Source organism: Trachurus trachurus (genome assembly GCF_905171665.1).
Source record: "Trachurus trachurus genome assembly, chromosome: 8".
NCBI lineage: Eukaryota > Metazoa > Chordata > Actinopteri > Carangiformes > Carangidae > Trachurus > Trachurus trachurus.
Genome location: NC_139905.1, coordinates 12634588 through 12649364, shown reverse-complemented (window position 1 = coordinate 12649364; position 14777 = coordinate 12634588). Strand labels below are relative to the sequence as shown.

At 42.0% G+C, this 14777-nt stretch overlaps 2 protein-coding genes across 5 annotated transcripts; one reads left to right on the top strand and one right to left on the bottom strand.

The window, feature by feature from the left end:
• Positions 1-925: 925 nt before the first annotated feature.
• Positions 926-5601, top strand: ramp2 (receptor (G protein-coupled) activity modifying protein 2). Of its 4 annotated transcripts, XR_014595548.1 has the most exons (7): positions 926-1091; positions 1663-1728; positions 1805-1834; positions 3696-3728; positions 3896-4070; positions 4174-5123; positions 5178-5601. XR_014595548.1 is itself a non-coding variant. In XM_083976718.1 (6 exons), the coding sequence occupies exons 1-6, from the start codon at positions 1028-1030 to the stop codon at positions 4421-4423; spliced, it is 618 nt and encodes a 205-aa protein (XP_083832844.1). In that variant the 5' UTR covers positions 926-1027; the 3' UTR covers positions 4424-5601. The 4 variants fall into 4 exon arrangements, 1 of the variants encoding a protein (XP_083832844.1); XR_014595547.1 differs by lacking the exon at positions 3696-3728; XM_083976718.1 differs by having other exon boundaries at positions 4174-5601.
• Positions 5602-13352: 7751 nt separating this feature from the next.
• apnl (actinoporin-like protein) lies at positions 13353-14519 on the bottom strand (the record flags this gene model as incomplete). The annotated part of the gene is made up of 3 exons (XM_083976403.1): positions 14495-14519; positions 13919-14044; positions 13353-13809 (listed from the first exon to the last, which is right to left on the bottom strand). Exons 2-3 carry the CDS (start codon positions 14020-14022, stop codon positions 13353-13355), a joined length of 561 nt encoding a protein of 186 aa, XP_083832529.1. The 5' UTR covers positions 14023-14044; positions 14495-14519.
• Between the last annotated feature and the right edge of the window lie 258 nt (positions 14520-14777).

The window sequence follows — 14777 nt, the reverse complement described above, 5'->3', positions numbered from 1 at the left end:
GCAGCCGGCAGCTGTGAAAGAGCACTCGCCATTCAGTGACGTGGACAAGTGCATCAGCACTACTGGAGATACTGGAGATCCCTGCTGCTGCCTCTCATTACCACAGAAGCTCAGCGTTCTGTCAGACGCAGAGGTGGTGGGAGTTGGGAGGTCCATGGGGTGGGGGTGCGGGGGTTTGCACTGCTGATGGTGTCACGCAGCACAGATATTAAAAAAAAAAAACTCCAACATATTCCTGACTCACAGCCACAGACATACGCAATAAGTCTTATGTTCTTCAGCCACAAAAAAACAGAAGTCATAGTCTGGGAACTGTTTCTAATGATGATAAATTAAAGTGGAACTTCACCAGTTTTACACACCAGCGTATGGAGGAGTATTAGTGCACAATAAAGTTGTATAACATTGTTTGTGGCTCCAGAGGGAGCTGTGCAAAATATATTTTTCCACCCTATAACTGATACTAGTGTTAAACTAACTCAGAAGAGCAAACCTTTAAATCGCTAACATCCAGATTAGAAGCACAAAACCACAAGATTGTGATCATACATCTCTCTTACTCTCTTTCAGGCTTCATAGCTCCTGCAAAAAATGTACTGAGCACGAAAATACTGCTGAGTAAAACATGCAAAACATGAAAAAAGAAGCTGGCACATATCAAAATAGAAAGAAACTGGTGCTGTATGAGAACAGTAATGATGTCTAAATATTGCATGCATTATATATTAAAATCAAAGCAAAGGTAGAGGCAAAGAGAGAGAGAGAGGGGAGGTGGTGGGGTGGGTGGGTGAGAAGGTGTGGCTCCCCCCTCCTGCTGCTTATGTATTTGAAAATAGAGGGTGGGATGAGCAAAAGAAATAGATAAAGAGAGAGAGAGGGGGAGAATGAAAGTGATGGTGGACCACAGTAGCTCTAAACCTCATCACACACTTCCTGTAGTTTACAGAGGCTTCCTGCACGGTGGTGGAGATATCTCATCCTAGCCCCCACCAGAGAGAGAGGACAGGCAGAGCAGTAGAAAGGCAACATGACCACAACCACCATGTTCTCACTCATCTTTTCTGGGTGTTTCATGAGTCTACTCGTCTGGGGTAAGTTGAGACATTTACACTTACTCTTTGCTCCACTATGATATAGTTTCTTTACAGTACGTGCCCTCTGTCTCACCTCTCAGGAGGAATGCCGTGGGGCTTTCAGTGACAGAGTGGCTTTTAGAAAGGAGCTTAGCAAGTCCCATGATGGAGTTTTTATACTTACAACAGTTTGGTTTGAGGGTCACAGAGTGATTTTGATTAAGGTGTGACTAAGCTAATTTGTTTTTAAAAAGGAGGATTTTGTGTTGGATTATTACAATTTATGTTACGGTTCATGCTCTTGTTGTCATAATCGCTCCTAATTTAATTAAATAACATAATTTACTCTTGTGGGAAGAGAATGTATTTTGTTTGTATGTATAGTTAAATATATAGCTAATGGAAGAAGAAGAAGCCCTGGCAGACAAAGGCAGGATGCAGGGACCTGTTTACTCCTTGCAGCCCTACTTCCTGTCACTTCCTTTCTGCTCTCACAACAAATAATTCACTTTAATCATTCCTCTTCTCAATCACATTTTTTCTCACTTTACGTGTTTATTCCAAATATTCACTTTTTTCATCTTTTCAGGAGGTAGCCATACTGTGGACGGTCTCTTGGATGAGCAGTTAACAATGCAACCTGCCACAACAACAGGTATACAAAAGAAAAAGGAATTCAGCTCATGCTTGACCATTAACACTTTGACTAACCTCTCACCTTCTCTCCACAGAATATCACTCAAGATACACGATGACTGACAGTGAGTTTTCAACCTTCACTAATACACATTACAGACCATTAACTGCAGGTATTTATGTGTCTATGAGAAACTGACTATACACACTGATTTAATCTTAAGCAGAAATACATCAATTCAATCAACAATTAAATTTGAATGTACTGTATTATCTTACAGTTTGTGATAGTGATTATATATATTTGTGTCCACTGGGGGGTTGTTTTGGATCAGTTCCTCACACTCATTTGCTCGGACTGACTAACACAGAAAGCAGAGCTCAGAGATCCTTTTCTCTGCCAAGATCTCCTTGTGTGTATTATCTTGAGAATCCAAGACAAACTCCTGGGGAGGTCTCTACCAGTGAGGGGTCAACAGCAGTAGACAAAGGGTCCATAATGGTTTGAGGTTAAAGGTTAACTGAAACCTCATTATGAGCAGCCCCCACCTGGCTCAACTTCCTGAATTTGTTCGTCATTCACCCCATGCAACGTCTGTGATCAACGCATGAACTCGGGAGTTGTGAAACAACTGGAACTTTGGAGCAGCGCCCCTTTCACTGTTCCTCATCCTGTGCCTTCCTTTTTTTTTTCTTTCCCCTGACTGTCCCCCCTCCTTCCCCTGCCAACTCCCCCCAACTCTGAGCTCCTCCTCTGCTGAAAAGACACATTTCCTGATGTCATTACTAAATCAAAATGCTGCTCGGCAAACAGATGTTGTGAGAGGCCCAACATGTGGATCCAGTGACACAAATTCACAAGTTGGTCGTGAGAAAACATGCGCCATACATTTCACTGTTCATTCAGTGAATGAGAGCAGCAGAGTACTCTGCTCTTTAAAGTGGTGAGCAGTGACAGTGAGAAACTACCTTACAGATGAAGTCCACTCACGAGCTCCTTGTGGCATAAAAGAACAGAAATTTTCCCACACTCTTTCTTTTTGTGTGTGTGTGTTTTCTTTACTGGTGTGTGGGTGTAAAGATGGTTGGACTTTTAAACAGCTGGTCAGCAACAACTTGTTCCACATTTGGTCAAATTAACCTAAATATGAAATCAAGGCTGTCTGCACAGCACACCCTGCAGAGTCATGATTACATCCACCCCAAAACGCTAAGCCCTAAATGTTTACTTATGTTTCCTATTTGGCAGAGGCAGCCCAAAAGGCAAATAAATCACATGCTGTGAGCTGGCCAGGCCTTCGACTGTGAGAAACTGAGACTAAAAAGCAGAACAAGAGTTAAAGAGTAAGGGTTTTCAGATGTGAGTCCAGCCCAGCTTGGGTGTGCTCCCTTTTATTTGGGAGAATGGAGAGGACAATCTCTGTTGCCTCCACCCCTTTAAAAAAGGAAGAAAATCCTAAAGAAACGTGTGCTGGAGAGGGGAAGAGCTGCTGCCAAGGCGCAGGGCCGTCAGACAGATCTTCGAAGAACATCTGGTAACCGCGGGTAACACTGTTTGGACATCTGGTAACCGAAGGTTACACTGCGTCTCTTCCATCCTGTCGCGTTTCCTGTTATGCCTCGCTGTACACAGTCTAAGAGGTTTAGGTTTATTATACATGGTCATCAGCTGGAGAGAACGCACCTTTATTCATTTTTTCTGACATGAAGGGAGCACTTGGTTTCATTGGGGTATTCCTCTCCTTTCTCTCCGGTGAGTGTGTGGTCTCCCTTCTACAGCTGCAAATGCCTGCTTTAGTGCTTGACATGTGAAAGGAACTCATGAGCTACAACGATTCTCTTGTATTCACATGTGTCTTGAGTGCATAATTTTACTAATTAACTGATCAGAGAGGGCTTACACTGTGGATTTGAGGAGGGCTTTACTGCTAATAGTCTACATTACTAATGTTTTAATATAAAAACCTGATTTTTCTCCCTTTTTAGACACCACTAATGGAGAGTCTGCCTCATATATCGGTGGGTGACCTGTCCTCATAACCACACTGTAAACAGTCATCCAGAGTTTAATGGAGATCTGAGGATGTGCAACACATCTTTATTGTCACTTTCTAATCTTTGTCTTCTTCTCTCTTTTCACCCCACCCTCCCCTTTTTCTTTTTGTATTCTTCTGCACTTCATATAGCTTGTGGGAATAATTCACACCATTGTTTGGCATATTGCCACATCTGCATGGAAGATTTTGGTGCTTTAACAATGGATTGCCTTTCAACCCTCAACATTTTTTGTCTCCACAAATTTGAGAGTGATATGGGATCACTAAACAGCACAGACTGGTGCATTTGGGATCTTGTGAGAGGGTGAGTAACGTGTTTTCTATGTTTGATGTTTTTTTGTTAAAAGAACATGTTGCTGAAGTGTTTTGACAGTATCTGAATCACTCTCCCTGTCTCCACTCTGCAGCGCGTACAGTAACCTAAGCCGTTGCACAGAGGACATCTCTGATTGTCTCCTGATCCCATGGCCCAACCGTCTGGTGGAAGAGACCTTTGTGGACATTCACTCTTTCTATTTCAAGGATTGTCCCACAGAGGAGCTGAGTGACCCGCCACCAGTCGTCGTCTTCGCCCTGGTGATAACTCCGATCTGCCTGATCCCTGTCATGGTCAGCCTTGTGGTGTTCAAGACTAAGAACGGGGATGGCAGCTCCTGATAATCTCAACATCTCTGCTATGCTCACTTTTTCTTTTTCTTTTTTTTTGGACTCATGCTTTCCCTCTGCTCTCCCAACCTGAGGACTGCATGTTTACCCACAGGCTGCTGCTGTGCTTTCATCTCACCAGAGGAGTGACTCTCTCCGACAAAGTTCACAACAAGAGGAACTCTGAAATCTGAGCAATAAGGAAAGCCTATCAATAGACTAAGTCTGAGTCAGAGTTAATGTCATATCCTGTGGCATCACAACTGTTGCAGCCATTCAATGACGCACTCCCTGATCTTAACAGAGACTGACTGTGAAATCTATGTCGTTATAAACTCATGTACTGTACTGAACTGTACTGTGTCTCTTAAACATTTTTAAAGAAAGAACCTATGACAAGAAACCAGGCGGGAAATCTGAACATTGATGATGATGTGGTTACATCCAAACTGGATGCACATGTTCAGAAAACAGCTTTATTTATAATAGAAAATGAAAAATCAATATTCAGGTTTATAATGACAAAAGCTCTGAGGCTTGCACCGGTAAAAGCAAAGATATATTTGTGTTGACACCCTTCGTTACGTTGGATGTAGTACTTATAATAATTATTACTGAACTTCTGAATTTTCAATCTGAACTCTGCATTGAGCTGCTAATTATTAGACAATGTGCGTGCGGTCTCTTCAGTCCAAATCTGAACTGAACACAAGTGTGTGTTCATGTGTGATGTATGCAAAGGGTCCTCTATGTATATACAGGGAAGACAGAAAAAGGAGTATACGCTGAAGCATGGATGTGGTTATGTGAGTCATAGAGTATGGAGGTATGTTTGAGGTCAGAGGTTACAGATGGGACACAATGAATAGTTAGGCCTAGAGAGGGAGATCCTTTTCCTGGTATTGTCTATTTTTTGAGCTATGAGAAGCATTTCAGCACTTTCCACTGTTCAAACAGACATGACAGTCCTCACGCTGATTTAGTGATGAGCTTACTGACGCAAAGTTTATCTAGCAACTCACATCCTGTTAGAGACAAAAGACACTTAGTTTGTCCATGCAGCATAGCGAAGAACACTGAGCGACGACACAAAGGTAAAAGTGCCATCTTTCACCTGGATCCTGATACGACGAGGAAGTCATTGTAAGGGCTTTCAAATTTTGAACAAAATGTGTATTTATAATCTGTTATTTTTTGTCAGGACTTACTGTACTGTCTGAGAGAACACATTCTGCCTGCTCTCACACTATGTACTGTATGCATTTTTATATATATATATATTTTAAATATTTTATACTATTAAATCTACAGCTGGATTGTTGGCTCTGTTTCTTACTCATGTGGACTGTAGGTTAATGAAGCCCATGTTCACCAGGATACACATTAACAGAGCTGTGGCATCATTCTGACAGAAGTGCCCTTTAACCTTTGTCAGTATTTGATTAAACGCTCCTTTCCCTTGAGTGCAGTGCAGATGGCATTGCTTTGTGTGCCTCAGGTACTGTTTCACTGTATCTTCAGCGAGCAGTATATTGTGCTGCAGTTGCTATGCTGCGCAAGTGCTCATGTAGTGAAGAGAAGGCAGTGACAGCAGTCATGTATCACACCCTCATCTGGCACAAACAACACTGCAGGGTGGACCTGTGTTTGTGCGCACTATATGTAAGCGTGTGTGTGTGTGTGTGTGTGTGTGTGTCTGGCAGGGCTGGGTGGGAAAGTGTGTTTGGTGACCTTCTTCCTCTCTAGATGCCGGGGCCATCCTCGTCCCCACCCCCTTCTGAACTAATCCAACTCTGTGTAACTCGGTCTCGTTGCAGCGCGCCAGAAACATCTCTAACGCTCTTATGTAACATGTGATTGTGAAAACCATATTGATCATATTTTATCAGTCATATTACATCAGTTGTTTCACAAAACCATATGTGAGCACATTTGACAAAGGCGAACATCGAAACTTGACGTATAGAAGAGGAGTGTTAAAAAATCTCTGTAATCAGGAAATTTTGCCCTCTAGTGGATTATTGACAAACTGCTCCATGACTCAGGAAGATTTTGAACATGGCTGTAACAATAACCTATTTTTCAATCCCTGAGGTGTGAGGAGACTGGGGTAAATCAGTGTCTAACCCTGCTGTCCCTCTGGATAACTGCACAACTCCACAACCGGGACATACTGTATTGTTGCTATGGAGAAAGTGAGACAGTGGTGAGCTTAAACTTCAGGCTCATATCTGAAGCGTGTATGTTGATTACATTTTGGCAGCATCAAAATTGGCAAAATAAGAAATAACATTTTGATTTAGTCCTTTACTGGCCCCGTTTTACGTAAGATCTGCACTGACGCTGAAGAGAGTTGACTTGATGCTGTAGTTTTGATCAACAAATCACAGACGGGTGACAAAATAAAAAACGTTGGCTCTGATTTTGTATCAAGATGGCACAAAAGAAAAGATCTGAGTGACTTTGAAAGAGGGTTCATCATCGGGGCACAGATGGCAGGAGCTTCAGTCCCAGAGTCTGTTCAACTGGCTGGTGTTTCAACAGGAACAGTGATGAAAGTGACATCTGCATTTAGTGTTAGGCTTTCTATGATAAAGAAATCACTGAGCACACACTGAATGAAGGTGAAGCATGATGAATCATCCTCCAACATATTCTGCACAAAAGAGCAAGTGCATGTGAGTGCTTTAAAAGGAGTATACCTGAATACTTGACGCCTACTGTATTGACCCCCGACACCCAGGGGATACTGTGGCTTTGCTAGGCTATAGGGGCATTTAGCTGGCATGACGTGGCTCCACTGCCCCCTTAGAGGGAGGGGTCACTGCAGATCAATACAAAGCTGTTCTGAGTGATCATCTTTATCCTGTGATAAAACATTTCTGTGCTGACAGAAGTGGAAGTGGTCTCTTCCAAAATAACAAAACCCCATCATGAAGGGTCACTGAATGAAGCTATTTGCAAACACATATTTATATCGCTATATACTGTAGGCTATATTATGAATACTTAGAGTATACTGTATATATAGAACTGAGGACAAAACCTGCATTGTGTTTGCTCAGCACAAAAATATACCAGACATCCTCATCTCTCTGCAGCACTCATCTCCCTCACAAAGCTCAGCTATGTCTCCAGTTGCAGGGCGCCGCGTTTTGACTTGAGAAGCTCTTTCACAGCCTCTGGGTCCTTTCACCACAGGAGCTGATTACTGTTACGTCCTCGAGACCTGGCAGAGAGGTCGGAAGGACGGCAGGTAAGGGCATCCGCACAGCAACGGCTGGTTCCTTTGGCAGCAGTTGCTGCTGGGGACTTTGGCTTTACAGGCTGCTGATAGTGTCAGCTTCACTTCTTCATATGAAGGAACATTGGGCAGCATTGATGACAGCAGGTCAACCTGCGCAGCTGGCAAGCGAAAGTCAGATTCCTGGAGCAGCTTACGCCAAGTTATTGATGAGTTTCCAGTATCTGATTTGATTTATAGATGTATTTATTCATAAAAATCTGTTTGCGTGATGGTTTTTCTCACTAGTTTACTGGAGCATTTGCACAGTGGAGTTTTGCCAAACTTGATGAAAATTAAAAGATTGTAACCGCTGATGCGACTCATTCGGTGTGACATGAGTAATTACTTTGTTGTGCGAGATCTGAGCAGCTGGCCCTGCTGTGTCAGAGCTGACCCTTCAGCTAGATGACACCGAGCTGGCAACACGACGGTGCATCCAAGTAGGTTTGACATCAAAACTGCAAGTCGATCAGTCAGAATAAATTCAAAGAATTACAGAGCATGAACAACCATGTTCCAGTGCCATATGAGCATTTGAACAACATGAGTGAGGATGTTTTTTGGTTCTGTGGCAATGATGGAAAATTAGATGGGCCTGCACCCACTGAAAGCCAACATGATTGGTTTGATGTGCATCCTGGGAGATATATCCCTGAGGAAACATGCAGCTGCTGCTGGACCACAAAGGAAGAAGTGTTCTAACTGATATATAAACACAGATACAACTGATAATCAGAATCAGGAAATAAAAACAATGGACCAAACCAAGATATTACCTCAAATCGGAAGTGGAGGAAGCCCTGGGCGTCTAAATTAAGTACTAGATGTAGTACATAAACTAGTCTTGCAACACTAAGCCACTTGAGGGCAGCAGAAACAAGCTGTACACACACTGCCATGTTATCAGTTCCTGCCAACACTGTCTTCCTGCACTTGGAGGCTGCAGTTTCAGGACCCTAGTTTTTTATAACAGCGCCATTTAGCAATTAGAGGTAGGCTACTGGGAGCTGATTCAAGGACCATAGTTTCAGGACTGCATTTCTAGGACCTCATTTTCTTGAAAAGCTTTGGAAAAGTATACATATAATCATGTATGAACATTGTAAATAGTTCAACAGTTGAAAATTTGAGCTCATTTTGATCTGGATTGAATATAAGAATATAAATTAATCTTTATCAATGAAATAAAAACATGATGTGACCTGTGTAAACCTCTCTGCTTTGTGATTGCATTGATTTATGCAGTTGACAAACCCGATTAAACAGGATGGGATAATGTTTTATTGTTTATCAAACATGTGAGTAGCAACTGTAGGTAGCAGTGTTGTAAAGAAAACATGGTCTTGAAGTTATGGCCCTAAAAGGGTGGTCCTAAAACTGTAGCCTCTCCATTTGCAGAAACACGCAATGCACTTTTGCTGATATGAGACTGCCAACTTACACAGAGCAATATTACCATTCATATAAACTATATAATATTGTGCATATATTTTAATCATCAACCTCATTTGAAGTTGTGGGTGAGAAAATCACTTAGAAATTCAAAGTGCAACTTTACAAGAAATACTGTGATTGGAGAAGATGAACTGATTTCTGGCAAATATTATAAGTGGCTCTGCAAATTGTGCCACTGTATATCGAGTGGTACAGTGAAGTCAACAGCAGAGTCAAGAGTCTTGTGGACCTATGGTAGTTTATTCATAGTCTGACCTATAGTGTAAATTTATCAAAGTGAGTGTCAATTGGTGGATACAATAAAAAACAATATGGAAAAACGCAACATGTTTTATTGATTAAATGCAATAGGAAAAAGAACTGACAGGTTTGTGTCGCTGCTGCAAACTGGAAGTTTTAAACATGGTGGATGCTGAGTTTCATAAGAGTACTGTAGAAACATAGAGTTTCCGCCCTCGAGTCATTCTTATTGTTACGTGATACACATCTGTGTCACTCTGCATGCTGAGAAGATTCAAAATAACAAACTAACATGATGAGACAATTTCCAAAGCCTGCCAGGAGTAACATGGCCTTCGACCTTCACATCTTATCCGAAGGATTTATGAAGAGCCTGCGAAACACGACCCACAGAAAATATAAAAGAACAAAATAAACACGTGGAACAATGTTGCTTGGGCTTAACTTAAAAATATCTGACATTATTGTTTTACCCTTGTGGACTTGCTGGCTGGGTGGGTGGGTGGGTGGGGGCCTGACTGAGATTGAGGCCTGTAATTGAGCTCCGATGACAGAGGGGGGTGAGAGGGGGCTGCGGGCAGCTATTGCCAGCCTGATTCACATCAGGACAGACAGAGGGAACTATCCAAGAGTACCAGGCCCAGCTGGATGTCAGGACATGTTTGGAGCCGTGGATAACAGAAGAAGACGGGGAGTGAGCGAAATCAGTCGTGATGATGGACTTCTTAAGGACACAAAGGCAACTTTTCTTCTTAAAATGCGGACCCTTGAAAATATGGTGAGCAATGTTTCGAAAGTATTTTTTATCTAGGCTTACACAGGGCTATGAAGATGTGAAGAGCTGTGCACTTGATATCAAAGGTGGCCTCTAGATGGCAGTCTTAGAGAGCATTTCCTCTGACTGAAGGCACTCAAAAGTTGCACCTTTCAAGTAAGAGAAAGGAGAGTACAGTGTGTATTATATTGTTTGATCCTTCGGTCACAGGCATGCAGTGGTTAAGGCTGTGAAAGCAGCTCGCACTCAAACCTCAGGTCACTCAAATTCATTTAATACTTCTGTTTGGTTACTCCCAGTTTGAGTCAATACAGGTTCTCATGCACTGTAGCTACGATTAGTTTCAAAGCAAACAGAATAAAAAATAAGTTCAATCAACCCCTAGAAACCAAACCTTTCATGCAGGTACATTTAATGGTCTGGCTCTGTGAAGTGAAGTGCTCTGAGCTCTGAGACGCTTGGCCCAGCTTTGTTGAAAATCTGAGTTCAACTTATATTTTGTCCTTGCACCAGACAGAGCCGCTGTCTTGAGAACAGGTGGCGAAGATAACAGAGAAAGAAAATACTCCACTTTAAGAATAGCAGAGAGGAAAAGCATGTGTGTGTTTTTAAATTCATAACAGTGGCAGTCCAACAAAGCAGATCAAGTAAATATTTAATAAAGCTTTTTGGTGTCAAAATACAGAAAGCAGCGAGAAAAAAGTGTGCTCATTTTAAAAAGGCTGTTAAGATTTGTGGCTTAAACTGATGTTTTTTCAAGTTTTTTTCTCTCTGAGATTCTCGGTTCAGAACAATTATTTTCTCTAATTCACCTCTGCTTATCCTCCATGCAGTGAGTTTAACAGGAGCCTCACTGTTGTTCCAGTACGATCACCTGGTTTCTGTCTCTTGAAAAAACATGCCAACTCTGGATGGTTGCACCTGCACTTCACCCGCCTCCCGTTCCTCTCACCCTCCTGAGAGACAGAAGCTTTTTACCACGCGAAACAGCCAGATTCACTCCTGTTTAGCAGTAAATAGCATCACTTTCAATGCACAAACGCTGAGCTTCTTACGTTTATCTACAGAGGAAAATACAGTTTTTCACATATCTTTTGTTTCCTGTTTGGGAAGTCTAATCCCACAGTGTTCTTGAAAGATTTTTTCTTCAGACTCAAACACAAATCACATAAGGCACAAAGGCATTTATTTGATATAAAATATCCACATCTGCATGCGCTATACCCTACACTCCGAGATGCTCATCACAAAAGAGCGAAAACAAACATACTGTACCTACCAGTGAAGACACAAACATATGCAGTCAACAGTATAATACAAGATACGACTTGAATGTGCAGGTATGGTAAACATTTGAGGAGAGCGTGAAAGGAAAAATAAGAAAAGAGTGTGTGGGAACTTATCCCATTTTAAAGCTCTGACAAACTCAAGTGTCCGCATGTGTTTACAGGGACAGTGTGTCACTTCTACAATACAATACACCACTTGACAATGCTTCAGAGACTGAGCCTAAACAGGCCAGTCTGTATAGCCTGTATATTATGTATGACTTTTATGTAAATGCACCAATGACGGTGAGCAAAAACCTTTGATCTAGGCTTCTTTGTGGCTGGGACAGTTAATGCTGCAGAAAGCATCATGGATCTGTTGGGAAAACAGAATCAGGAATGCAGCGTTTGAGATTGTGAATAGGACCCAGGAACCTGATAACTACGCCTGCGATGTAAATGAAGAGCTGATACTCAGCCCTGCAGCCTCATATACACAAAGGTTAATGACAGCACCCACACACGTGCCATTTACTTTGACAACAAAGTCCTCCATTGTGATATTAACACATCCTGATTGCCATTTCCCCCCAATTGAAGAATTATAAAGCCATTAGTAAATGAGTTACTGTGCACAGTCTTAATAACTGGGACTTCACCTGAATCCACGCCCATCTCATTCACCACCACTGCCTCATAGTGGTGACCGAGATCATAATCACAAAAATAATCAAGTGCATCTGATCATTTTCTCCTCGAGTTTACTGGTTCATAAAAATGAACAATTGTGTTTTGAACAATAAGCACATAACTTAGGGAATAAGCATTTTTTACTGGTCCCTCTGGTTCTGCAAGAACTGCAACACAGGCAGTAAAAACACTCTTTATCTTAAAAATCCGGGTACAGAGTCTCTTAAAAGAGATTTTAATGACACAAGGTTGTATGTACTGTAAACAAGAAGTAACTATTATTATAGGCACATCATTTATAGACACTTTGATGTGGCACATTGTCATTGGCGTAACTGCTTTCTCACTAAAGTGAATCATTTAGCTTAAGATTTCTTTAAAAGGAAAAACAATGAGATGATGGGACTGCAAATATTTTGGCTTTCATGTGCTCTACAGAATTTTAGAATATTGTGAACACAATAGCAACAATTGTGATTTTGCTTTACAGAACATTTTAATAATAATGAGTATAATAGTCATTGTACTTCTAAAGTGTATTGGGTTACTGTAAAAACAGTTTCAGTTATGACCAATGTGCTTTGGTGAGCAACATGAGCAAGGGTGTGTCCCTACGCTGTCGGCTTCAAGCCCCTATGGGAAAAAAAACTGCACTCTTTGTTTTCGCCCAATATCAAAGCAATCCCTTTGAATGGACTGCAAACACACAAAGCACGCTTTGAAGAGTACAAAAAACACAATTTTGTATTGAAAAATTAATTATTATTTATTTCTTTTAATAAAGCACTCTTCTGAACTCAATTGACAGACACTCACGCACAAATAGCTTTGGCAAAAAAGGTTTATTTTATACCTCAGACTACAGTGTCAAGGTAAATACAGACGAGCTCTCGGTGTGTTTTATTAAGCTATGTGCCCTCATCCTCCAGTGAGTCAGCCTTTGATTTCCATTTCTAAAGGTGTCATTTTAAACCCGGATGATATTGAAACAGACAGAGGCTTCAGCCATAAAGGGGGATATTGCTGCCTGGATTTATAAACAAATTAAACTCTGATCTTAAGCAGATTTATGGAAACATAATACCCAGGTATACAGACACATGTCAGCAGCAATACGTCTGTTAAATCATGCATGTTGACTGTGCTAGACTGTCGGTAAACGCCAGAGATGGAGGGATGAATTCTGCTGTCAGTACACATGACGGCAACAGTGGTTAGGAGGGGTCTCTAGTATGACTGCTGACCCAGGGGTGTGAAGAGCTTATCCCACACCTCCACCTTCACGATGGCTTTGCCAAGGGGACACATGGTGGCCTTGATGTCTAGGTAGTTGCCCACGTAATTGATTCCTGAGCCGGTGGCTTCCTCCCTGACAAACCCGTGCTCCTGCTGCTTCTTCTCATAGTACATTTCTTTGTACAGATCCTTATCGCAGTTACGGCCCTTTTTATAGATGCCCACCGCAAACCAGTTCTTGTACACGTGGTAGTCCCAGGGCACCGAGAACATGATGGCCAGAGTCTCAATGTAGTCGTTCTGCATCCGCTCGAAGAGGTCGTAGGTCAGCACGCCGACGCTGCCGGTTGCTTTGCCGCCGGACTTGGTGAAAGTGCAGACCTCTGTCTTAAGGGGCCGTACCGTGGGTTGAGGTGGGTTGTATGTCTCCCCATTCTCAAGGTACACCCTTAAACCGGCACAAAAACAACAAACAAATTAGGATTTTTGGATCTATATGATACATTTCATACTGTACAAGCCCAGAAACACATAATTCCAGCAGAGTATGGACTTACTTGGGGTTGAGGAGGCAGTAGTTGTTGGTGACGTTGGTGATTTCAATGGTAGCACTCCTCCTGCTGCTCACATCGGCTGCTACTGCTTCAGCTGACTCTGACATGTTGCAGTGGATGTGAGATCGGCTTGTAAGACAAAAGCAATTAATTTGTCAACTAGTTGGATCAGACCACATCGCAGCTGTGACTAGCATTAGGCACTAACGGGCCTGAAAACACACCAGAAACTACAGAAACCACACTTTTTAGGATACCCTCTTGACCTCTACTCTGCTGACAAGCTGTACTGGAATTTACACTAATCTTTCAAAAGCTCACAAACACTGGCATTGAGTATGAATGATGCATTTCAGAGGCAAATGAGATTTCAAATGGCTGCCAAACTCATTAGAGAATGTACCCTCAATGACAGCTGTAATGAAGTTCAAGTGAAAACACTAGAGAATAGGAGAAAATAACCTCTTTCATCATCAGATACCAGACACAAACGAAGCCGCTACATGTCAGAGTCATGGGATTAATGAGACAGTATCTGTACCATCTAAAATTAAATCAAATCAAAGTCTTTTGACTTACCTGCTGAGAACCTCTGTTGGTGCTCCGAAATTCCAAAATGGGGAAAGTTACCTAGAAGGGAGGTGCCGCAAGTTTTTTTTTTTTTTTTTTTTTGTAACAAGGATGTACATCACCCCGGAAACCCTCCCACATCTAACCCGATCCCAGTTTGACGGTGCACGCCCTCCTTCAGCACACAGAAACAGTAAACCATAACCCACATGAGAACAACAAATACTCCTCTAGGATAAAACGACCACACCCTGCAGAATGTGGAAAAGTCAGATCTCAACCCGCTCAGTAA